The following is a 24,982-nucleotide window of genomic DNA, read 5'->3' as shown; positions in this document are numbered from 1 at the left end:
GCCTATGCTTCCCACCCTCTCACTCCCGGCCCCCCACCCCCACTTTCTCCACCCGCTAGAAGCATTCTGAAGAAAATGGAAAATCTAAACCAACTATTCAGGGTAACTGTCCAGTCACTCTGCGTCCCTCTGCCTTTACGGCAATGTATATACTAAAGGGTATGAGCTCAAGTTTCCATACAGACCCAGGCAGCCAAGGGAGTTCTCTCTTCCCAGCCGAGGCTAAACAGGGACCCAACCACAAGCATCCAGTAATTCTGAACATGACGTGAACAACGTAAAAATAGCTCCTGTATCTCTTTGCCCCCACCCTTCTCCCCAGCAACACAAAGGGCAGAAGACAGTGACACCCCTAACAAGCCTTAGCTTGTTCCAGCACAAACAGCCCCAGCCTCCTACATCTGGACCAGCTGCTGTGAGCCAACAGGGTATTCTAAATTACATTTTAATTACCATAATTTTTCACAGGTACCTGAAACCAGATCATGACGACGGTGCAAGAAATCCCCAAATAGGATGCACGAGGTCCAAGTTAAAGCTAGTCTTCTAAACACACACCTTTTCTCACATGCCTTTTATTTCATGCAGCACTTTACAGTTTGCAGAGTGCTTTCATGGGCCTTCTCTCTCCCACAGGCTCTGGATTAAGACAACATGGTTCAATTCCAGCCTCCAAAGTATCCTGCCCTCTCCAGAGACCCTTCACCTATCACCATTTGGTGCAATCTGTAACAGAAAAAAAAAGAAAAAGAATAGGAAATGGGGAAGAGGGGGTCTTATCCCATGGGTTACTAGGAATGTTAAAGATTAAATGGAAAGCATAGTGAAGATTTTCAAAGAGAAAGCACCTATTGAGGATAATTGATGCTGGACAGATAGCAGATTCTTGGCAGACACACATTCTCAGTGTGGATATGTCTACAGCTAATGGTTAGAAGCCTGAGCTCTGAAATTAATCTGCTTAGATTTGAATCCGGACTGCAACATTTTAGCTATGGGGCCTTGGGCCTCAGTTTCATCAACCAGAAAACAGGAATGATAGTAGTAATTACCTCACAGGCTCTTGTGGAGTTCATGAAATAAATGCAAGTAAAATACTAGCCTAGCCCTAGCACATAGTAAGCACTAAAAAAAAAAAAAAAACAACATCATTGCGGGAGAGGGGAATCTCTAGTGCCTTAAGAAAGGGGAAAGATCAGCTGGGCATGGCAGCTCACACCTGTAATCCCAACACTTTGGGAGGCCAAGGCAGGTAGTTCACCCGAGGTCAGACCAGCCTGGCCAACATGGCAAAACTCCATCTCTACTAAAAATTCAAAATTTAGCCAGGCATGTTGGTGGGCACCTGTAATCCCAGCTAGTTGGGAGGCTGAGGGTAGGAGAATCACTTGAACCAAAGGGGCAGAGGTTGCAGTAGGCTGAGATCATGCCGCTTCACTCCAGCGTGGGCAAAAGAGCAAAACTCCATCAAAGAAAGAAAGAAAAGAAAGAAAAAGAACAAAAGGGTAAAGGGGGAAAGATCAAACATATACTTCAGCATCATATACTAATTCTGGAAGGGAGGGTGGGGTAGGGGCAGGACCCCATGCCTCTGGCTCTACTTCTTTCTTAACACTTACAACCTTTCTTCCCCCACCTAGAGGATAAGCGCCTTCAAGGAAGGCATTTGCTTTTTGGTAAGCTCTCAGGTCCCTGACATGTGACTTGGCATAAAACTTCTGTTCAGTCAATATTTACAAAATTAATTGAACAAATTAATTTTATCTCTCTTGCCTCTGTGCATTCCAGATATCAAAAAGAAACAGCCTGCACAAAGAAAGTCCTCTAAAGGTAGCTTGTCTCTTTTTGGCTGCAGTAGTATTTGCAAAGGGAGTCGGTATCCCGGCCTATGCCAAAGTGCCAACCCACCAATGTGGTGTTTGCTGCCACTGAGAACCAGAGGTGCTTCCTCGTAGAGGCTCAGGGGTTCTGCTCTCCAGAGATGTGAGCAGCATCAGCCCAGCCATCTCCCCGAGTTGGGGGAATATGCCTGCCCAGGGGTGGCAGGGAGGGAGGGAGGGACAAAGGGGCAAGCAGCTCCCGGGAAACTCCAAAAACAAGTCCATGCACAGCAAGGAGAAATGAGTACACACTTTATTTTTAGCCACACATGATGGAAAGTTACTCTGGGAATGGTGCAGATTTTGCTTCATCACCCTAGGTTCCTTTTCAGGATCCTCAGTGGCTTCCCAGGGAAATAACTGATAAGGGACAAAGGAATTTCTGAGGTTCTTTCAGAGATGGAGAGGCAGGAGACAGAAACGAGGTAAAATGAGGTTGGGGAGAAAAGGTGGACTCCATGAACACCCAGGACACTCCCATACCAGCCCAGAGGGCTGCAGGCTCCTACAAGTAGATATAGCCCCACTGGCTAAGAGGAGGAAGAAGGTCCTTACCAGAGCCAGTCCAAGAAACAAGGCTGTCATTCCACACCACCCCGCTGGAAAGCAGGGCAATGGAAAGAACCAGGCTACAGAATCAGGAACATCTGAATTTCATTCCCACCTCTGCTGTGTTTTGAGACAAGCAACTCAAGTTCCTGAAGCCTCCATTCCCTCCTCTGTAAATCGGTGCTGCCAAACTGAGTCGCTCTCCAGGCCAGTGAAACAATGTCTGCAGAGTAAGTCGACTGGCACCTGGTGCTGGATTAACTCTCTTTTCACGATTAAACTGAGGCTCAAGGAGAGGTCTCCCAAGGCTCTACTGTTGTGTGGTCTTGGCAAAGTGCTTTCTGTTCTCCAGGCTCCACGTCTCTCCACCTACCAAGGGAACATGTTGGCGGAGATCTTCCAAGGTCCCTGCCTGTTCTGGGATGCTGCTAAGCACCCTGGCCTGCTGGACTGCTGGCAGACATCTTCCCTTTAATGTGCTGGGGGCTCCACTCTGAAACCATATCCTGACCTCACAGTGAGCCCATACCTGAGAAACCTTAAGAAATTACAGGGATTTATGATTATAATGTTTATTTCCTTGTCCTCACCCAAACTGCATCCATGAGTCAGACAGAATAGATGCTGACCTGCCATCCACTCATTCCACAAGGATTTACTGAGCTCCCATGGTAGTAAGTGCTATGCTGGGCAAGCGATATTTAGCCAATGGTGACCAAGGGCAAAAGTGAACAGGGCAGTAGAAAGGATAGCCCAGTCCTACCTTCCCAGAGCTTAACTGCTACCTGCTGTAAAATATAAGCTAATTCCTTTATTACGCTTGTGGAGGAGGTATAAAAGAGAAGTCCTGGGAGCCAAGGGAGTGCACGACAGGAGGCCTGACCCAGCCAAAAGGCAGGACAGGGTCCCCAAGAAGTACCCTCTAGCTGAGGTCTGAAAAATGAGCAGATACTAACCTGGAGAGCAGGGGAGAGAGGGGGTGCTTCTCTGCACCTTCCAGGCAGAAGGAACAGCATGTGCAAAGGCCAGTACCTGGCACTTCTGAGAAACCAAAAGAAGCCCAGTGTGGCTGGAGGGCAAAGAGGGAGGCGGCTGGAGGGCAAAGTTGTCCAAGTGAGGGCTACGAAGGCAGGCTTTCAAAATGCGGACTGGCACCACACTGTGTAAGGCCACGCGCAGAGGGATTTCCTGGAATGTCCGGATCTGGGCAAAGGCTCCCTGCGGAGAGCACCAGGAGAGATACTGATGGCCCAAGGCACAGGAAAGCAGCGCAGCCCAGGCTGCAGAATCCAGGCATCCAGGTCTGGAACTGGAAGGTACTTCATGAAGGTCCCTCCTCAAATGCCCTTTCCATTTTCCAAAGGGTTTGCTCCACTCCTGCCCCCACACCCACTTGTTTCACTTCTTATTTTTGCTTTTTAAACCAGGGCCTTCTTACGGTCAGGTTAATGCATTTTTAAAAAGAAAGCCCTGAATGTGCAGCCCTCCCTCCCTGGGAGGAGATGGGTGGATCAATAGCCCTCTTAGCTCTTCCTCTACCACCAGCAGTGACCAGAGCAGTGGGTGGGGCCTGGGCAGGTGTTGGCTCCCAGCAAAGTGGGCCTGAGAGCCAGACATTTATGCCTTCCCTCCCCACCCCTCCCATTCCCAGGCAAGGCCTCCCACACCCTGTCCTTCACCGCCTACTGTGGTAAAGCCCAGGAACAAAAGGGACAGACTGAGGGAAGGCAGAGAACACTGGACAATCTAAAAACCTAAGTTCAATCTCTGCTGCTCAGCCTCTTAGCAGCCTTGAAACTCTGGACAAGAAAGCAGCTAACCTCCCTCAGCCTCAGTATTCTTAAGTAAAACGTGGGGATTTGTGTAAAAATTAAGTGAAGTCATGGGGAAAGGACCTGGCACACACTGGGCAGGACCCTTCCCTGAGTCTCCCACACCCCAGCCTCCTGGATCCACTCTGCTATCACAGACCCTTCTGCCACCGCCCCTCCCGGTGAGCTGACATGCTTTGAGCTTCCTCAAGGGAAAACGCTCCCCGATGCCGACAGATGGGGAGTCCTAAAATACAGCGTATGGATCATGTTTCGTGACTAGCAAAACACGCCAGCCGGGACACTTTGAGAACCCGGCCGGTTTTCAGGAACAGGATTTTACACATTTCCCAGGATTGGCGGATCTGCGCTCGCCTCCACCCGCCTGCGAGCTCCATAGCCCGGATCCTGTACCAGGGGGATACTTAGGACAGGTGGGGGCCTGCGGGAGAGGGGAGGCTGTGCCCTAACCCTCTGCTGCTTTTCATACTGCTACTACCATTTATGTATCGGACACGTGATACATTCCTTGCTGCGTGTCAGGGGTTTGGCATGTGTTCTGAAGCCACCCTGCCTGGGTCCCCATCTTGGCTCTAACTGTATGACCCTGGGCAAGTCACTTCATCTCTCTGAACTTCACTTTGCTCATCTGTGAATAGGGATGGTAGTAGCTTCCTCTCACGGGGCCAGGGTGGGAACTGGGTGAAAAACATCAGAACTCAGTAGACATGAACTGCTGCTATAATCAAATCATGGGGTAACTATCATTGCAGCTATCCTACCAAAGGTAAAACGGACACTAAGAGGCCATGCCAGCTGTCCAGGTCACCCAGTGGCAGGGGAGCAGGTCTGCCTCTGAAGGGGATCAGGGATGGACTTCAGAGCGTCTGCAAACCCCAACCCCTGGCCTTATGGCGCACATTCACAATTATACATGTGAATGTGCAGTGTTTAGAGGGGAGGGCAATGAATTCCAGTCTCCCAGGGATCTATGGCCCCATAAAGGTTACAAACCATGGCTTCATATGACCATATCTACTTGACACACAGAAGATCACCCTGGCACAGCAGTCCTGAACTCTAGGATCTGGAGTAAGGATTATACCCCAACCCTCTCCCCAAAGGAAAGACATTGGTTCTTGGCAACATCAATCACAAAAAGCTTTGGACCAGGAGAAGGGGCTAAGATAGCCACTAGTAGGGAAGTTTGTTAACACAGGTTCCAGAATTTTAGAAGAGGACATGCAACTCAAGAAACTGAGGAAGAGTAGTCTGTACTTCTAACGGCTCCAAGAAGACCCGAAGGAGAAAAAGGAGAGATAGTGGGAAGCTCAGTACCTGGCAACTGAGGTAGCACCTGGGGGTGCAGGGCACGACGGCCAAGAGGTGCCTCTGTTTAGACACCTGGGCTCAGTCACTCCAGTGGACTGACATTACCCTACTGGACTGGAGCTTGTAAGGGCAGAGACATGTTTAGGAAAAAAAAGTCACACCAAGACATGAATCAGGATACGAACAATATTAATATTTGAAAAGTGGAATTACCAGAGTTTTGTTTACATATATTATCTAATTTCCTTCACAATGAACGTATATCCGTACATCCACTGGAAAGAAGACACAAAACCAATCTACTTATAAACACAGCTATGCACTGCACACAGTCTTAGCATAATAAATACTTGTGCTTCTGCCCAAAGTAGGCTCTTGAAGCCCCCTTTTGAGAATGAGTGATTCAAGCCACTCCCTGAAAACGTATCATTTTGGGAATAGAGAATGGGGTGATTTGAGTATGTTCAAGACACTTCTTCTGTGGGTGATTCGTTTAGGGGCATAAAGATGAGCTCTGCTTCCCCGTGATGACTGCTGGGGCAGCTAATCCCGTCACCTCTTAACACACTCGGTGTCGTCAGTATGGGGAAGGCCTTGTAAAGAGAGGAAAGAATTGGGGGAAACATCCGATCAATTTTTTTTTTCTCTTTTTTTGGGTGGGAAGAGAGGAGCAAAGAGATGAGAGATAGCAACAGAGAACAGGTTCTCAGGCCGGGTGGTTCACACTTGCAATCCCAATGCTTTGGGAGGCCAAAGCAGGAGGATCACTTCAGCACAGGAGTTTGAGACCAGCCTAGGCAACACAGCAAGACACTGTCTCAAATTAAAAAGAAAGAAAGAAATTAAAAAACAAAACAAGGTCTCCCACCGCTTGATCCCGTCGCTGGCAGACAGTGCCCATCAGTCCACGTGCACACAGCTGTAAACTGCATTTGGTGCGTGTGGTTTTTCCTCACAGCACTGAGGATACGTATAATCCAGACTTCCTATTTACATTACACTTGTTTCCTCCAATACAATGGCTACAAATGCTTTCTACTCCACTCCTGTCATCTGTGCGGAAATTCTCCTGATACACAGGGAGACGAGAAAGTCACAAGAGCTCTCGTGCATGGCCAGTAGGTTCAGTCTCAGTTCTCTCTGCTCAGATGGGAAACTTCTGCAAGGGAAGAAAAAGGGCTGAACCCAGCCATTAGAAACTAACTTACACTTGGCTTCTTCATGCTTATCCACAGCAGAAACACAGAAGCCCCTGTAAAAAACATCCTTACTGACACTACGCAGTATTTGCCCTTCCAGTAAAACAGTTCCTAGCTATCAAGGCAGCCTGGAACAAAGGACACCAAGAGCTGCACTCTAAAAACCACCCAAGTCTCAGCCCTCCCATCCAAGGAGAAGACCAAGGCACTGGAAGAACCTCCAAGTCCATGGTCCCGGCTACCTTCCCCACACCTTCCTTCAGAGAGAAGGAAGAGTAATCCTCACTTGAGCCAGCTGGCTCAAAATTAATAGGGCAGAAAAGAAAAGCCTTCCACATTTCAAAGGCCCCCTCTGAAGTGCTTGCATGCACATCTCCTTTTAAGATTTCCTTTAAAATCCTTGGTTTCCAAAGAAGTAGCTAGTGTCTCACCCCAAAAGCCAAGCAAAGTCTCTGTGCCTGACCATGCCCTGACCATGACACAGAGCAGATTCCTAACAGAAGATTACTGTACTGAGGCCAGGCGCGGTGGCTCACGCCTGTCATCCCAGCACTTTGGGAGGCCAAGGTGGGTGGATTACTTGACGTCTGGAGTTCGAGATCAGCCTGGCCAACATGGTGAAACCCTATCTCTACAAAAATACAAAAAAAACAAAAACAAAAACAAAAAAAAATTAGCCAGGCATGGTGGCACACGCCTGTACTCCCATCTACTCGGGAGGCTGAGACAGAAGAATTGCTTGAACCCAAGAGGCAGAGGGTGCAGTGAGCCAAGATCATGCCATTGCCCTCTAGCCTGGGTGACAGAGCAAGACTCCATCTCCAAAAAAAATAAATAAATAAAAGATTACTGTACTGACTAAAGTTACAGGATAGATTAAGATCTTTAAGGCCCCTTGTAACAGGAGCGTGGATTTTGATTTGCGGCCTGGCACTGTCACTCGGGGGGTTGAATTGTGTACCCCCAAAAGATATGCTCAAGTCCTACCCCCAGTACCTGTGAATAGGCTCTTGTTTAGAAATACAGGCCAGGCACGGTGGCTCACACCTGTAATCCCAGCACTTTGGGAGGCTGAGGCGGGCAGATCACAACTTCAGGAGATCAAGACCATCCCGGCTAATACGGTGAAACCCCATCTCTACTAAAAATACCAAAAAAATTAGCTGGGCGTTGTGGTGGGCGCCTGTAGTCCCAGCTACTCGGGAGGCTGAGGTTGGAGAATGGCGTGAATCCGGGAGGTGGAGCTTGCAGTGAGCCGAGATCACGCCACTGCACTCCAGCCTGGGGACAGAGCAAGATTCCGTCTAAAAAAAAAATAGAAATACAGTCTCCTGTGGTAGCCTTTGGGGATTGGGTCTAGGCCCTCATTCCCCAACCCACCTCACGGATACCAAAATCCTCAGATGTTTGAGTCCTTTATATAAAATGGTAGAGTACATGCACATCCTCCCACATACATTTTTAAATTTTTTTCAGACACTGCACTCTGTCGTCCAGGCTGGAGTGCAGTGGAGTGATCACAGCTCACTACCGCCTTGGACCTGGGATCAAGCAATCCTCCTTCCTCAGCCTCCCAAGTAGCTGGGACTACAGGCATATACCACCACGCCCAGCTAATTTATTTAATTTTTTTGTAGAGATGGGGTCTCACTATGTTAACCAAGCTGGTCTTGAACTCCTGACTTGAAGCAACCCTCCCACCTTGGCCTCCCAAAGTACTGGGGTTATAGGTGTGAGCCACCATGCCCAGCCCTCCCATATACTTTAAATCATCTCTGGGTTACTTATAATATCTAATACAATATAAATGCTAGGTAAATAGTTGTTAGGCTGTTTTTTAATTTGTCCTTCTTTTTTTTATTTTCTTAAAGAGGTGGAGTCTTGCTATATTGCCCAAGTTGGTCTTGAACTACTAGCCTCAAACATTCCTCCCACCTTAGCCCCCCACAGTGCTGGGATTACAGGCATGAGTCACCACACCAGGCCTGTATTCTTTTCGTTGGCTTGTTTTTCCTGAATATTTTTGATCACTGAATCTGCAAATGCTGACTGAACCTGCAGATGTGGAAGGCCGACTCTACATCCTTTTCCAAGTGTCATCGAGCGAAAATGAGGTGATACTGGATTAGGGTGGGTCCTGCTGCAATGACTGGTATCCATATAAAATGAGGGGAATATAAAATGAGACGTACGGGTGCCATGTGATGGCAGAGGCAGAGACTGGAGTCCTGGGGGTCAAGGAATGCCAATGATTGCAGCCACACTGGAAGGTAAGAAAAAGGCATGGGGCAGACGCTCCGCTACAACCTCCAGAGGGCATGGCCTTGTGGGCACCTTCCTCATGAACTTTCAGCCTCCAGAATGTTGAGACTAAGTTTCTGTTGTTTAAAGCCACCCAGTTTGTAGTACTTTGTTACTGCGTCTAGAAAACTAACACGTCTGGAATTCATTCACTCCAAGGCTGTCAACACTCTCAGCCACCCAATCACCCATCCTTTTCCTCCTTCTGTGCACTGTTGCCACTTCAGGGTTATATGACTCCGTGCAACCAACCCTGACCTTCCGCAAACCCCATCCGGAGAGGTCAGAGTCCCCATATCCATCTGGAGACAGCGACACAAAGTCATCTTTATTGGGTGGCGGACTCTGCCCCTCAGTCTGCCAACTGAGAACCGCCAAGGAAAGTCTGAGGTAACCCACAAGGTATTGGGAAACCAAAGGCATGGGGAGCGGAGAGGGGTGAGGACGGGTGGAAATTAGCAGGGAGTGAGCAGAAAGAAGAGAGAAAAAGGAAAAGGTTCAAAAAGGAGCCTGTGGGTCAAGAGGACACACAGGCGACAACAGGAAGTAGACATCCTCCTGCCTTGCCCCTCAGCCAGTCACATGCTTCTTTCTCCCTCACACGACTGAGGTCTGCCTGGGACAGCCTCCCACAGCCTGCCAAACAGGTGACACCCAGAGCACTGGCTACCCACATAGCTGCTGCACTTCAAGCTCCCACAACGAGAATATGAGCCTACTTCCATCCAGGGCTTGGGCTTTGTTTGTTTTGGATTTCCAATACCTGGGACTTGCTGGGGCCGACTCAATACTGGAAGGCCAAGGAGATGGCTGGGCAGACAGCATGGATTGCCTGAGCTCAGGAGTTCGAGACCAGCCTGGGCAATACAGTGAAACCCTGTCTCTACCAAAATACAAAAAATTAGGCCTGGCGCGGTGGCTCACACCTGTAATCCCAGCACTTTGGGAGGCCAAGGTGGGTGGATCACTTGAGGTCAGGAGTTCAAGACCAGCCTGGCCAACATTGTGAAACCCTGTCTCTACAAAAATACAAAAAACAAAAACAAAAAAATTAGCCAGGCATGGTGGCACATCTACCCCCTGTACTCCCATCTACTCAGGAAGCTGAGACAGGAGAACTGCTTGAACCCAAGAGGCAGAGGCTGCAGTGAGCCGAGATCATGCCATTGCACTCCAGCCTGGGTGACAGAGCAAGATTTTATCACCAAAAAAAAAAAAAGGCCAGGCGTGGCAGCATGTGCTTGTAGTCCCATCTACTCAGGAGGCTGAGGCAGAAGAGTTGCTTGAACCTGGGAGACAGAGGTTGCAGTGAGCCAAGATCACACCACTGCACTCCAGCCTGATGCAGTGCAAGGTTCTACATGCTGCCTCACCTGTACCAGCTTAGGGTCTGTGGTCATGGGGCAGCGGGGCAGATGCATCCCATTCACTTCCCCACCACACTCACAGCTCAGACGGAGGCCCCAATGTGCCTGGAAGAGCAAGGCCAGGGCCTTGGAAGTGGGTTCACAGGACTGTGGAAGTGAACGGCCTCTAAATCTCACCTCCTCTTCTTGCTCTGGCACTCACCGACACTCAAGGCAAGTCACAAAATTAGGCCAGTGAGGCCTGGAAGAGGAAGGCTGGTGTCTTGTTGAGAGGCAGAGGCAGGCTAGAAACCCAACTCAATAACCAGCAAGCTGCTGCTCTTCGCCCATTCTACAAGAAACAAGTGAGCACCTACCCAGTGTTCTCAGCAGCTTCATCTGCAAAGACAGGATGACAATTACCTGTCTGAACAAAGCTCTTCTGAGGATAGAACATGATAACAAATAAAAAAATGCTCAGCATAATGTTGGGCACATCAAAAAGAGCCACTATGGAGGAGAGATTATAATTACTAGGGTCACAACTTCCAACCCAGAGCTTGAGACCCAACCAGGTCTCTGTATCGTCCACCAGCATGTCAGCTCCACAAGGCAGGCAGGGATATTCCTCTGCTGTTCCCTGTGGCATTCCCAGCCCCTACAACAGTGCCTGGCACACAGTAGGCACCCATATGTTTCTATGTAAACAAAACAACTGCCGGGCATCCAATGCCCTTAAGGTTAGATGCAGAAATATCAAAACAGCATGATACACTGACCATCTTGGGGATAGAAGAGCATACTATGAAGTTACTCAACAAGCAGATTTGGCCCCCATCCTGGGAACAAAAGGCTGCTGGTTCCTCCCAAATGAAGCCAAAATCAAAGAGGAAACCAACACAGAGCTCCCTCAGGCTTCAGCCTTGAAGAGGCATGTTAGCTCTTCCAGGAAGCAGGGAAGGGTTTCGGCATGCCACCTTAGTCTCACTCACGAAATAATGGCTGGGGGTCACAAGAGATGGGCACCCAATGAGGAAACAGTGTGGATGGGCCAAAAAAAATTAAAAATAAATCCAAATCATTATTTTACAGAAAGAAATGGCTCCTGCTTCCATTGGGATTCATAGCCATTTCATCTTTTAACCTTCCTCTCCTCTCCTCATTTCCATTTTAGGTTCAACCATACCTGGCGGGTGTCCTGGAATAAATAACACAAATTGCTGGCAATCTGGAGCCCCTGGTACATCTCTCACCTGGGGTCCCTTTAGCCTCTGCTGTTGGCTGTCATTCCAACCCTTCTGCCCCAAATTGACCCTGGGTACTTAACCAGAAATGCCTCTACCATTTCCACCTCTACTGGCTGTACCTCACCTGCCACGCCAACCTGGGACTATGAAAACCCACCAAGATATATTAAGTAGGGGCATCCACGTGAAAAGGCATCTCGGCAGAGTGACAGTGTGAGGATCTGGGAAGCTGAAGGCTCCACGGCTGCTTCCTTTTAGGTAGTGACTTGAGAACAGGTTGCTTACACTATCTGAGCCCCGACTGCGCCATGCATAAAAATGGGCAAAATAATAATAGTGCCTCCCGGCCGGGCGCAGTGGCTCAAGCCTGTAATCCCAGCACTTTGGGAGGCCGAGACGGGCGGATCACGAGGTCAGGAGATCGAGACCATCCTGGCTAACACGGTGAAACCCTGTCTCTACTAAAAAGTACAAAAAACTAGCCGGGCGAGGTGGCGGGCGCCTGTAGTCCCAGTTACTCGGGAGGCTGAGGCAGGAGAATGGCGTAAACCCGGGAGGAGGAGCTTGCGGTGAGCAGAGATCCGGCCACTGCACTCCAGCCTGGGTGACAGAGCCAGACTCCGTCTCAAAAAAAAAAAAAAAATAGTGCCTCCCAACGGGGTTGCTGTAGGGACAAAACACAAGAGCAGCCCCTGAATGCTTCTTTTTGAAAGTGTGGAACAAGCGCTGTTTCTAGGAACTCTAGTCTCCTTTCTCATCCGTGCAAGAGGTACAAGCTAGAAAACTGTGCCCAGCACAAGGCAGCTCTGCAAAGCAGAAGTAGTCCTGTTTTTCTCAAGTGATTAACAGGTCCAAGAAAGGCTGTGGTGCGATTTACGAGGGCCACAGCCAAGAGAGATTTATACGCGTATGGCCTTCGGATGGTTTTCTAAGACGTGTGCACAACCCGGGTTTGGCTGAGGAGCTCGGCAGCAAGTAATTTTCTAATTGATTCATTAGCACTCCAATCAACTACTACTTTAGACACAAAGGCCTTGCTTGAGTCTGAATGTCTCAGCCTGGGAAGCTGAGCTGAATAAACCATTCTTGCCCTGGGGGCGGCAGCAGCCCAGGGACAGGCAGTAGAACCCACACCATGACCATCCAAAATTCATATCAACATGTAAACAAACTCAAGAGTCTGGATGCAGAAATAGAACCCGCACACCTTCTTAAATGCTTTTTTTTGTTTTTGTTTTTGTTTTTGTTTTTTTGGGTTTTTTTTGAGACAGGGTCTCACTCTGTCACCAATGCTGGAGTGCAGTGGTGCGATCATAGACTCCACCTCCTGGACTCAGCATTCCTCCGACCTCAGCCTCCCGAGTAGGTGAAACTACAGGCACATGCCACCACGCCCAGCTAATCTTTTTGTATTTTTTGTAGAGATGGGGTCTCACTATGTTGCCCAAGCTGGTCTTGAACTCCTAGCTCAAGCAGTCTGCCCACCTCAGCCTCCCAAAGTGCTCCCAAATTACAGGCATGAGCCATCGTGCCCAGCCTTAAATGCTATTTTTTATAAGGAGAATTTTCTGACCAGAAGATGATGTGAAAACAGTTAAGTAAAAGTAGGAAAACAGACTGAAAAGAAACACTTGAAAAGTTAGCACAAAGTTAGTCCTGGTGGTGGGTGACTTTCTTTTCTTCCTTCCTCCTACTTTTCAAAATGAGCATGTATAGAACACATAACTTCCTCGGTTCTCTCAGGTATAGAATGGCAGCAATTATACCTGATACTCAAGGTTACCGGAAGGATGAAATTAGATTATGTATGAAACAAGCGGAGCCTGAAGAGCCGGGGGTGCCGGAAAGGCGGAGCCTGAAGAGCCGGGGGTGCCTGAAAGGCGGAGCGTGAAGAGCCGGGGGTGCCAGAAAGGTGGAGCCTGAAGAGCCGGGGGTGCCGGAAAGGCGGAGCGTGAAGAGCCAGGGGTGCTGGAAAGGCGGAGCCTGAAGAGCCAGGGGTGCCGGAAAGGTGGAGCCTGAAGAGCCAGGGGTGCTGGAAAGGCTGACCCACCAGATCAGTGACTCACGGGACCCCCCCTGCCTCCTGGGCCAAAATTCAAGTTATGCTCAGGAAGGTTACAAATGACTCCAGTCACTTATGAATTGTTGAGGCCACAAAGGCTAAAAGTCACAGATCTCAAGAGTAATGTTTTAATAATCTAAATACAAATGAAACTTTAACAACAATCTTCCTTCATCTTTTCATATTCCTCTGGCATTTGGGATATTCACCTAAAACAGGGTTCCTTAACAGGCCAAGCTAGCAGGGATGAACCTCCAGCAGACACTCCCACAGAGTGAACTCACTGGGCCCTTATGGAAGCCCCTGTTTCGGGACCAGCTTGCTGCCTGTACACCAGCTGTAGAAACATCCCCAATGCCATTTGGGAAGGACTCCTCACTCGATCTAGCCCAGCTCAGCATACTGCCTATCTATCCATCCACCCACCCAAACATCTGTATGTTTATTCTCCAGAAGGAGCGCCTGGTGAGCTAAAAAGCAGTGTGAACTCCAGCAAACCAACAGGCTCCCACAGCATGGAAGGCAAAATACACGAAGACCCCCAATCTTGGCCAGGCCTGGTGGCGCACACCTGTAGTCCCAGCTACTTGGGAGGTCAAGGCAGGAGGATCCCTTGAAGCCAGGAGTTTAAGACCTAACTGGGCAACATAGTGAGACCCTGTCTCTACAAAACAAACAACAACAACAACAACAACAACAAAAAAACAGTCCCTTCAGTCTGAACAGCCTTGGACTAGACAGGGCTCAGGGTACATAAAAGGATCAAAAGCCTAAAACTTCGGAAGCAGCACAAGGTGCCTTAGGAAGCTTGAAGTAAACTGATTCAAGTCCTACTTCACCTAGCAGGGAATTACCTTGTTATCCTACTAAGTGGCAATCTCCAGAGAGGCAAAATGGATCCAAATTTCTTGACTGATCGGTAAGGTGGCTTCTACAAGGGACTTCTCCAAAAAACACCCCTCGGGAGCCTTCTGTCAGAAACCGTTCCCACTGGGTCACCCCACTTCCTATGAGGCTTCATCTCAGCTCCAAACTCCTTCCTCCCCTGCCCTCACCTCCCAGCCTCCAGAAGAGAAAGTCATCCATCTGGGGTCTTACTATGGTAATGTTAATGAAACAAGGCAAGCGGAGGGTGGGCTGGCCGTCATCTCATGAGTCTCACCTTGTAGGATGTGCAGCGGAAGGAAGCTGCGCCTCACCGTTTGACCACGTGAGCATCTAGCATGATCAGCTGTGCTCACTGCCATCACCACTAACAGAAACGCGCAGACAACACAAAACCTGAGAACTCCCATCTCAATCAACTGCTCGGAAACTTCAATCTGAGAGTAAACTGTCATGTTTTCCCCACTCTAAAACAGGATGACTAATGACAGAGGAACCTCAACACAATCCATGGGGCTCAAGCCAGATCCCTCACTACAGAGCACAAAAGCCACCCAGTCCCACAAAATGTAAGCTGACACTGGGCCCCTCAATGGATTCTGAATGGCAAACCCGAGAACTGCAGGAGAGACAGGAGGCAGTGAGTAAAGCGGGGAGGCGGCCCGGCTGGACAGCGCCGTGTCCTCAGACCGTCACCCCATCCCCTGCATGGCCCTTGGTTTCCTCACCTGCATGGGGGCCCCAGCTGCAGGCGCTCCATGGACGGGTCCCCACACACCCGTGCCACAGGGAGGACAGCTCTCAGAGGGCCCCAGCCAGTTTTAGAGCTGGATACACAAGTTTGTTTTATTTATTTTGCATCTAACAAGGCCCTGACACTCTAATTGGAATAGGGCAGACCCATTCTTTCCGTGGAAATCAGGCCCACTGTGAGGGGAAAACTGTGGGCCAAAATCCAAGTTGAAAGGGTAAACTGGAAAGTCACCTATGCTTTCAGATCCTAGAGATTCCAGAAAATCTTCAGCTCAACAGCCCCGCTCCTGCCCTGTGACTTACACACATGTGGCCAGGCCATCCCCAGAGGTTTCAACCTTAAACGTTTTTCCCTTTGTTCCTCTGAGATGTGTCCACTCTGAAATACCCTGTACACCCTCTATGCTGGCCCTACCAAGTCAAGATTTCTCCCAGAAGGGGAATGGAGTATTTTCAAGTATCCAGGTGACCCAGGTGCATTGTCAGATCCCAATTCTGGCCACCTTCTTGCAGGCTCCATGGAAGTCAGAGGTCAGAGGCTGCAGGGTCAGAGGCTGCTCTCGAGGGCCATCCTACCCATGCTGCAGCCCAGGGCAAGGGGAGTGGCATTCAGCAAACCCTGAGAAACTATACTGAATGGGGCAAAATTCACACAAGCCAGATAAACCCTAAAGCCACCTTCCATACCAAGAAACCAGTCTGAGGCCCAGCAATGCACAGACTCTGCTGAGACCTCTCTTTCCATTTCCATCCAGACACGGGCTGAGGGACTGAGAGGGACTGTAGATGATCAGGTCAGCACCTTCATTCTACAGATGAGGAGACTGCTGCACAGAGGGGACCGACTCCCGCAAATCATACAGGGACCGGAAACCAAACTGGACCCAGATTCAGGGCTGTCAGTGGCTGACCACTCCCCCGGCTCTGCAAGAGCACTCCTACATCCCAATGCTGGATCAGGATGCCCAACAAAAGACGGGACTCCCATTTCACTATCCTCAACCTGACCTTAAAGCCTGGAGCCAGTGCATACTACTGTCTACAGACTCTACAGCCTTACAAGGCTGCATGTCTGCTCCGCTTCCTGCAGCATCAGTGCACCTCCCAGCCCCTCAAACTCCTACCCATCAAAATCACATGCCAGGTCGACCCTTCCCAGGCACCTGCCACATGCAGGGCAGGTGGACAGCCCAGCGATGACATGCTACAGTGAGGCAAGTCTTTCCACCCAAACCCACAAAACGTAAGCCAACGCTGGGACCCTCAATGGTTGTGAGGGTCACCCCACTGAACAGCAAACCCAAGAACTACAGGAGAGACACAAGGCAGTGGGTGAAGTGGGGAGGTGGCCTGCCGGATCCCAGAGTCCCAGGAAGGTACACGCTACCACTCTTGTCGTGTGGTCCTCGGCGTTCACATCTAACGTGGGAGCAAGGAACTTTCACAAAGACCTGCTGGGCCTCTAACACACAGACCTCTCCTCCAGGAGCTTACAATCGAGATGGGGAGGGAGAGTAAGCCATATGAAGTCCTAGTAAGTACCCTAAGCTCCTCTCCAGCCCACCCCACCCTCCCCCTCACAAATCCCAGGAACACTAACCTCTCCCGGGGAAAGAAATCCAGAAAAACAAGAAACCCAGGAAGCCACCCAATCGGAGATCCCTGTGAACCTGGACCTAATGTAACACACAACTCTGTGTTAAGACACGGTGCCTTAGGGAGGAGTGGACTTCAGAACACATCATCTGTACATGCCATCTACCCAGGCTGTGGATTTCCCAGTAATTACATCCCAGAGCAAAGGGGTAGAAAAGAGAAAGGTGAATGAAAAACTATGAATGCCTCATGCCTTTCCAAGGCCAGAAGACTGCCTGCTGCCCTCGACACAAGGTCCCTCTAAAAGGAAGGGGAGGGTGAGGCTGGGTTGCTTCCTCCTCCTCTCCTGCTCTTGCTTTGAAGGTCCCTCACACAATGGGAGGCTCTCAGGCCAGGACAACGGTGTGACCTGCCCCTTCTCTGCAGTGCCTGCCACATGCGGCGTCCAACAAACGTCTGATGAGAGAATGAATGAGACCAGGCACTCTCTGTCCTGTTCCTCTCTGTGCCGGGCACACAGCAGACATGAGGTTACTGTGCTCAACTAAGCCGAATTTCTGGACAATATCTATCTGGAGATAAAAACAAGAGGAGGGCACCAACCACAGACATTACAATGGAGATCTTCCCCAAATTTATTTTACTGATTTATTTTTTGAGACAGGGTCTCACTCTCTTGCCCAGGCTGGAGTACAGTGGCACAATCTTGGCTCCCTGCAACCTCTGCCTTCTGGTTCAAGCGATTCTCCCGCCTCAACTTCCCGAGTAGCTGGGAGTACAGGCGCGTGCCACCATGCGTGACTAATTTTTGTATTTTTAGTAGAAACGGGGTTTCACCATGTTGGCCAGGCTGGTCTGGAACTCCTGACCTCAAGTGATCCACCCGCCTCGGCCTCCCAAAGTGCTGGGATTACAGCTGTGAGCCACTACGCCCAGCCTCTCCCTCAAATTCAAACAGCTCCCCTGCCTCCCAAATTTAAGCAGGCTTCTTGGAAAACTGAAGGAGTTATCTTAATGTCCTCCTAAAACGCCAGTCCCTCTTTATGTGAGGTGGTGTCTCAAGAAGGCGGCTATTGTACGCAGGAGGGCAAACCCCTGCACACATCCCTCTATCCACACCTCCCGCTTTGTGGTGGGGGACACAGACCCACGTGAGGGCTCCTGGAACCCAGCTCCCTCTCCTCCGCCCACCCTGCCTGGCCAGACCCCATTAACGTAGTGCTCGTGCCATCAACACTGTTGTTTTGGAATGTGCCAGTAATTCTAGTGGCAGGAACAGCAAGCTTTAAGCTCAGCAGAGAAACCAGCTGGAGAGGCAGCCTCATGAAATAATGAAATGCCAAACCAACCCCTACATCTTCTCCAGTCTCTCAGGTCACCTACCAGATTAGAAGGCCTGTTGCTACGGCAACCATATCTTGCAAGTGCCGGCTGAACTTCCCCATAATTTTTAACCCTTTAACTAGCTCAGAGAGGGTGGCGTGCAGATGAGCCCAAATCCCGGGGAGTTGGCTTGCTCTGGCTGCGTTTTTACAAATTAAAGCAAGAAAAAAGAAAACCAGCGGCTCGGGGGAGGGGTGAAAGTCCACAGTTGAACAAACAGACGTGGCGCAAAGGAAACGCCACACACATCCACCTTTCCTTCCCGCCAGCGCCCCACCAAACAACCTGATCGGCCACGGCGCAGCAAACTTTTCACGCACCTGGCAACTCCCAAGCGCAGGAGCTGCAAAGGAGATGGGAATAAACAACAGCAAAACGGAACTGCGCCTGCCCCTCCCGGCCAGGCCCCGTGCCCTTGTGCTGCAGAACAGCGCGGGCCCTTCTGTGGGAAGCAGAAGGCGGCCGGGAGCTAGGCGGCGGGGACAGATGGCCACGCAGGCACTGGCACTTTCCAGTTGTCTGATGGGCGCCGGCTGCCAAACAAGCCCCCCACCGCCTTGCAGCCGCTCCCACCCCAAACACAGAGCTTGGGAGTTGCAAAGGGAGGTGCAAAGGGGGCCAAGCACGGGTGCCCCGGGAGCCGCATCTCCCTCCAGCATTCTACCCACATCTGCAAGTCATCGGGCGTCCACTCGCCTTCTCTCCATTTCAGAAAGTCTTCCTCCACCCGCCCCACCTGCTTTGTGCTCAGCAACCAGCGTTCAGAGAGGTCTTCAAAGAATAAATGCAGGGACTTTCCTCAGCCTCTTGGTTTTGACAGGACAGACTTCATAAAATCACACAGACGCAGAGAAAGGACTGGCACAGTCTCACCACTGGGGTTTAGTGAAGCCCCCTCACCTCACTCCACATCTTCTGGGTGGAGGGAACGGGGGTCACTGGTGTAGCAGAGGCCTGTCTGGTTTCCCCAGAGAATCAGGAAAAGGCCCCCAGGAAGGGAGGGAGGGAAAACAGGAAGAGAGGACTGAGTCCCCAGTGAGAGGAGACAGAAGGCTAAAGGGGGTAGCAGGGGAAGGGAGAAAAGAAGGCAGTGCGGAAGGCAGTGAGAAAGGCAGCCAGGTAACCTAGGACTCTAATTAAAGGCTTTGCAGCAATCGTGAGTGCCTAACACAGTGGCCCAGGGTGGGCACCCGACAAATGAGGCCACTGTGCTACACACAGATCCACACCCCCACTCCTGACAAAAAGCTAGGGGCTCACTTACAAAGTCAGGCAGACGGTAGGTGGAAGGAAGGTCAATGTGGGGGTGGGCAGTGCTTCAGTAAGTTGTTTGGGGGCTGGGGGTACGGTGTACCATAAGGGTGCTAGCACTATTTGTGGAGAAAAGAGAGAATGTAACCCTGCACATCCTTGCCACCACATCCTCCTGCTCCCCAGCCAGTCCCGCCACCTCCACTTCTCCCCCATCCAGAGGGGACCCATGGGGTGAAATCCAGCCCAGTGAATTAAAGCCCTAATGTCCTAAGCTGGGCACAGTGGTGCACACCTGTAGTCCCAGCTGCTCAGGAGGCTGAAGCCAGAGGATCACTTGAGCCCAGGAGTTCCAGGTCAGCCTGGTTAACATAGCAAGACCTTGTCTCTGACAAAATATTAAATAAAGTTCTTACGTCTTCTTTGCCAAGTAATAAGGCACACCACAACAGGCCTGGCACCCAGGGAGCAGGGATGATTTTTGCTAGCATGTTCACCTGCCTCCCAGTCTTTTCACATGCAGAGCAGTCATCAGGTTCCAGAGGACCCCTCCAGGGTGGACTCTCCAAAGTGAAGGCAGATGGGCAACCAGCACTTCCACACCTACACCATACCGTCCAGGCATGAGGGTGCAGTGATCTTACAGAAGGGTCTCCTTCCCTTCTGTAATCCACTCGTGGGCAGGGCTGAGACAGCACCTCAATAGCCCTCTGCAGCATCTGGGACAGGACAGGAGCTCTGAGAACATTTTCGAGCTAAAAAGGAACGAGCTTTTTCCATTTTAACCCACCAGATGGGCAGGCTGCCACCAAGCTTATCTTCATTGGGCACTTACTATGTGCCAGGCGCTGCACGTACAAAATGAAGACTAACACACCTGCCTGACCTCAAGGAGTACCCCTTAACTGGCAACTCAATGCCACACTCTGACAGGGCTCCATTTCTGCCTTGTGTGCAACAGACCCTCAGTATTTAGATACGGTGGACTCTTGGCGGCTTTTCAGGTGTTTCCCTGAGGCTGAGCCAGCCCACCCAGCTCAGGAGGCCAGGAGGGCAAGGGCAGAGTCTCAGGGCTTCTGTGCAAATCCCAGTGCCGGTTGATGGGCTGACCAACCAGAAGCTTAGAGAGCAACTCCACAACTGCTGAACTATAGACCATTTATCCAGGGCTGCAGCTCACACCTTGCTCCAGGGCTTCCAGCTGCTTGACTGGAGAAAGGGAGATGGGATAATTTCCGTCCCCTGGGCCTCAGTATCCCCTGCTGGTAAAGTGAGGAGGATGCCCAGTCTGACCTCTGAAGACATCCTAACGAACAACACTGGGAGACCAGTACCATCCTAGCTGCATGGGGCTGTGGGAACAATGGATGCAAGACAGAGGATTCCAAGTGGGGAGGGCATCCCAGCAGTGTGTCCCCACCTATGCTCTCGACGACACAGGGAAATTCTGCCCACAGCTCTGAATAATCAAAGAAATAACATTTAGGTAAGGTTGGGGATTAAGCTAAACCTCACTTAAGAGGCAGGGATGTTGGCATTTGGGAGCAGGAAACAGGCCTGGGAACGTAGTTAATACCTACCACAGAGCAAAGCGGATCACCGCCAGCTCCTGACTCAAGAGCGTCTTCTACCCGCCACACTTCTCCCTCTGCCAACTCCAGGCGCTTCAAAGGGGCCAGGCCAAAAAGTGGGGGTTGGAGGTCAGTTGTGGAAGTCACATTATCAGAAGAACATTGGCAAGCCAGAAGCCAGGGAGATGCCTTCCAAAACAGAACAGAGGCTATTTTAAACGTAAACCCACTGGTGGAGGTGGGGAGAGTTTTATGGGAAGAACAGAGACATATATGAGTTGCTATAATTACCCTCCCCTCAAAAAAAAAAAAAAAAAGTTATCATAGGAAGAAGTCTTTCCAGTTGGTGATGGTAATACCTAGGACACAGATTAGAGCTGTTCTGTCTGAAACAGAAATGGGCTACCCTGTCTGGTAGTGAGTTCCCTGTCACTGAAGGTAAAGCAGAGGCTGCAGAAGGAACCAGGGCCAGGAAGACTCTCATAGTCACAAGGGATTTTAGAGGTTATTGACTGATAAAATACTAATGGGAAAATAACTCAAAGCCCTTCATGCTTTAAAACAGTCTTTCCTTTAAAAAAGCACCTATGATTCCTACAGAGGACATGGAAAGGTTTTGCATGCCCTCACTGACCTACAGAGAGCTTTTTATAAACATAAGGTTTCCCTGGCATCCTTGGCCAGACTCCACCCACTCTTCTTCCCGGCTGTAGAGGTCACTGTGTTTTTGTGGCAAAAGCTGCAGGTGGTAACAGAAAGGCTGGATAAGTAAGAAAAGCTGTTATGTAAAAACTCAAATGTTTAGGGCACTTCCATGGAGCAAAGAATCAGAAAATACGTTTTGGAGGGCAGAAATGGAGCAGATCGGCATTCATCATTTCAGGAGGGTGTGCTGCCATCTTGGTACCCCACAGCAACAACAATGGCCTGACAGGCTGAGGATAAATGGGGACCGCTGTGACCAGTTAACACTCACCTACCTTGAAGAAATGTTCAGATCACAGGTTGATGATCACTAAGGAGTCAAACCATGACCTCCCACCACTACCAGGTGTGTGGATCAACTGCCAACACCTTCAGAGTCTTGTTCACTTGCAAAATTTTTAGGACCTAGAACAGTACCTGGTATATACCCTGTGCTCAAAGAAATACTTATAAAAAGAATACATATTAAAAACAAATAAGCCAACCAAGTGTCTTTTCTCTCGGTTTTGGAATCAATTACGTAACTTCTTTTCTTCTGCTGATTCACCTATCTCCTTGACTTCAACCCAAAAAAAATTATACCAAAATTACTCTGCATTCCCTGAGTCCACAGAGGGATAAAAGAGCTGTCTAGAAGCTTAGGGGGGAAGAGGAAAGTTAGAACACGGAAATATGGAAACGTCCATTTGAGCTCCCCGAATGTCAGAATGTTTGTGTTTGTTCATTGTTCTATCATGTGTTCTAATACTGGCACACAATAGGAACTCAACACCTAAAAAGAATTAGCAGACAAATTCACTGTCCAATCTTGGCAATCGCTTCACTCTCTAGAACATCTTTTCTTAACTACAGAATAACAGTGCTGGAAGGGGCTCAGGGGTCCCCAGCCAGTTGTAATGTATCTGAAAGCCTGTGACCCAGGTAAACTGGCCTGGGAATGGCTTTGATCAGAGAAAGCCTGCATGGGTCCCCCCAAGTGTTTCCACCAAAGAAGAAGCTAGGAGGCACTGTGGTGCCATAAAAAAAAGAACCCAAATTTAAAGCCCAAAATGTTTAGGTAACAGCTCTGCTTAGGACACATTAACTTGGGGAAGTCACTGAACCTCCTCGAGCCTCAATTTCCTCGTTTGCAAAATGGGGGACCATGCCCCAGGTCATAGCCTGGATTATAAAATAATACATGTGGCCAGGCACAGTGGCTCACTCCTGTAATCCCAACATTTTGGAAGGCTGAGGCAGGAGGACCACTTGAGGCCAGGAGTTTGAGACCAGCCTGGATAATATAGTAAGACTGTGTCTCTACTTTAAAAAAAAAAAATCTGCCAGATGTGGCAGGGGGTGCATGCCTGTAGTCCCAGCTACATGGGAGGCTGAGGTGGGAGGACTGCTTGAGCCCAGGAGATTAAGGCTGCAGTGAGCTATGACTGTACCACTGCATTCCAACCTGGGAAGCAAAATAAGACCCTGTCTCAAAAAAAAGAACTAACTAAGATAATGCAGTAAAAGCAGTTTGCACAGAGAGTGAGCCTCCACAATCACTCACAGAGGGACCTACTTCATTTCCAGCTCTAAACCTTACCATACTTCTACCCTAGAAGGGAGATGCTAATTCAGGACAAAGGATAATCAAGACCAGTTCACACAATAACATTTTATGAAAATTCACATCCTGTAACCTGGCCTGTTCTAACTATAAAGAGGTAAATTTTCATAAAACCTAATTCATCTAGAGTTTTTTGCTCCCTTCTCAGGAAATTGAACAGATAGAGGTTTAAAGCAGAAATGGGAAAACATTTGGAAAACCGAACAACCCTAAAAAGAAAAGAGGCCTTCAGAAGCTGCAGATGAACCCCACACGCACTCCCGCTGAGTGTGGGATAAGCAGAGAAACACTGCCCCCAATAGAGCAAGGCCCTCCCAGGCTGAACGGAATTCACAAAGAGCCTCTTGGATAACTCTGGTCCTGAGCACGGGGCCTCAGAGACGAGGTGCCGAACCTGTTCTCGCAGAGTGTGGATATCCCCTTGCGCTCCCCAAAGCCCGGCAGTGAACTGAACAAGCAAAGCCACCATCAGTGGTGTCTATCAACAGAGCATCTACAAGTAGCAGACAGATGTGACAACCAAAATCAAGACAAGTGGCCTTTCTAGACATGCCAGATCCACTCAGCCTCCCCTGGTACCACCACGATGATACTACTGGTCAATGTGGATTCTCATTTAATGGCAAAAGCCCTAATTTTTAACTGTCCCTGACTGTGAGGCATTGTCATCCTCCTTTCACCATGGGTTCAGTTCTCCCTTCCTCACTGAAAGAGGGTGCAACCACAGAAAGCTCTCCCAGAAAGAGACTGGAGGCATAATTTTAAAAGCTCAGGAAGGAGAGGTGTTGAAGACCTGGCAAAGATTTCTTGGGTGGCTTAAGGCAAAATTCAGAATTTATATCTTTTCATTCCCAGCCTGCCATCTTAATTATCTTCATGCCCATCTTTACCACCATGGTAAGGACAAGCGTAGGAGACCACGAATAAACACACCTACACAAATATCTCAGCAAGAAAGATCTCTCCCTTTTCTCACTACTCATTCATCTCCTCACGCTAGACCCAGAGCTCCCAAGAGCAAGCTCAGTGACCCTGCCAGCAGTGGACCATCCTGGCAGCAAGCAAGCTGCTCAATTAAGAGCAAATCTCCACATGTCCAATATGTGGCATCAGCCAACATCCTTTGAGACAGAGCAGTCCCCAGGGTCTCTCTCCACAAACCATCCTCTCTTCCCAAACAAAGGGCCTGGCAAAGAGTGGAGGGCCCCCAGGGGTTGCTTTGTGGAAAGACTGGCTTAGTGAACAAATGGGATTGGAGGTACCCAGGTCAAATCCTCTTTATGGCCACAGACAGTCTACTTGGTGAGTGAGGACCCAGAAGGCGGAAGCATCTACCCGACCTGGGCTCCTCCGGGCAGCCCCTACATAGGCGCAAGGTATTAGACCAGGAAGGAACACTCAGTGGTATATCCCCCACCCTATAAGCTCCTGGCCTTGAAAGATCAGAAAATAGCAGGCCCCATATCTAACCTTTTTCATAGACCAGGCAGATGGTTTTATTCATGTAA

At 49.7% G+C, this 24,982-nt stretch overlaps 1 protein-coding gene across 12 annotated transcripts in view; it reads right to left on the bottom strand.

The window, feature by feature from the left end:
- Positions 1-24,982, bottom strand: part of SSBP3 (single stranded DNA binding protein 3) — a 180,818-nt gene that overhangs the window by 112,064 nt on the left and 43,772 nt on the right. For 4 of the 12 annotated variants that reach the window (XM_073007264.1, XM_073007265.1, XM_073007268.1 and 1 more), the window contains exon 1: positions 18,665-21,099. The exons of 6 other annotated variants lie outside the window; for them this stretch is intronic. In XM_073007264.1, coding sequence (XP_072863365.1) covers positions 18,665-19,003 — 339 coding nt within the window. In that variant the 5' untranslated portion in view covers positions 19,004-21,099. Of the gene's footprint in view, positions 1-18,664; positions 21,100-24,982 lie in introns of those variants that run through there. 2 more of the 12 variants (XM_073007267.1, XM_073007271.1) reach the window with 2 other exon arrangements.

The sequence above is a fragment of the Chlorocebus sabaeus genome, chromosome 20, assembly GCF_047675955.1.
Source record: "Chlorocebus sabaeus isolate Y175 chromosome 20, mChlSab1.0.hap1, whole genome shotgun sequence".
NCBI lineage: Eukaryota > Metazoa > Chordata > Mammalia > Primates > Cercopithecidae > Chlorocebus > Chlorocebus sabaeus.
This window is presented reverse-complemented; position numbering and strand designations above follow the sequence as displayed.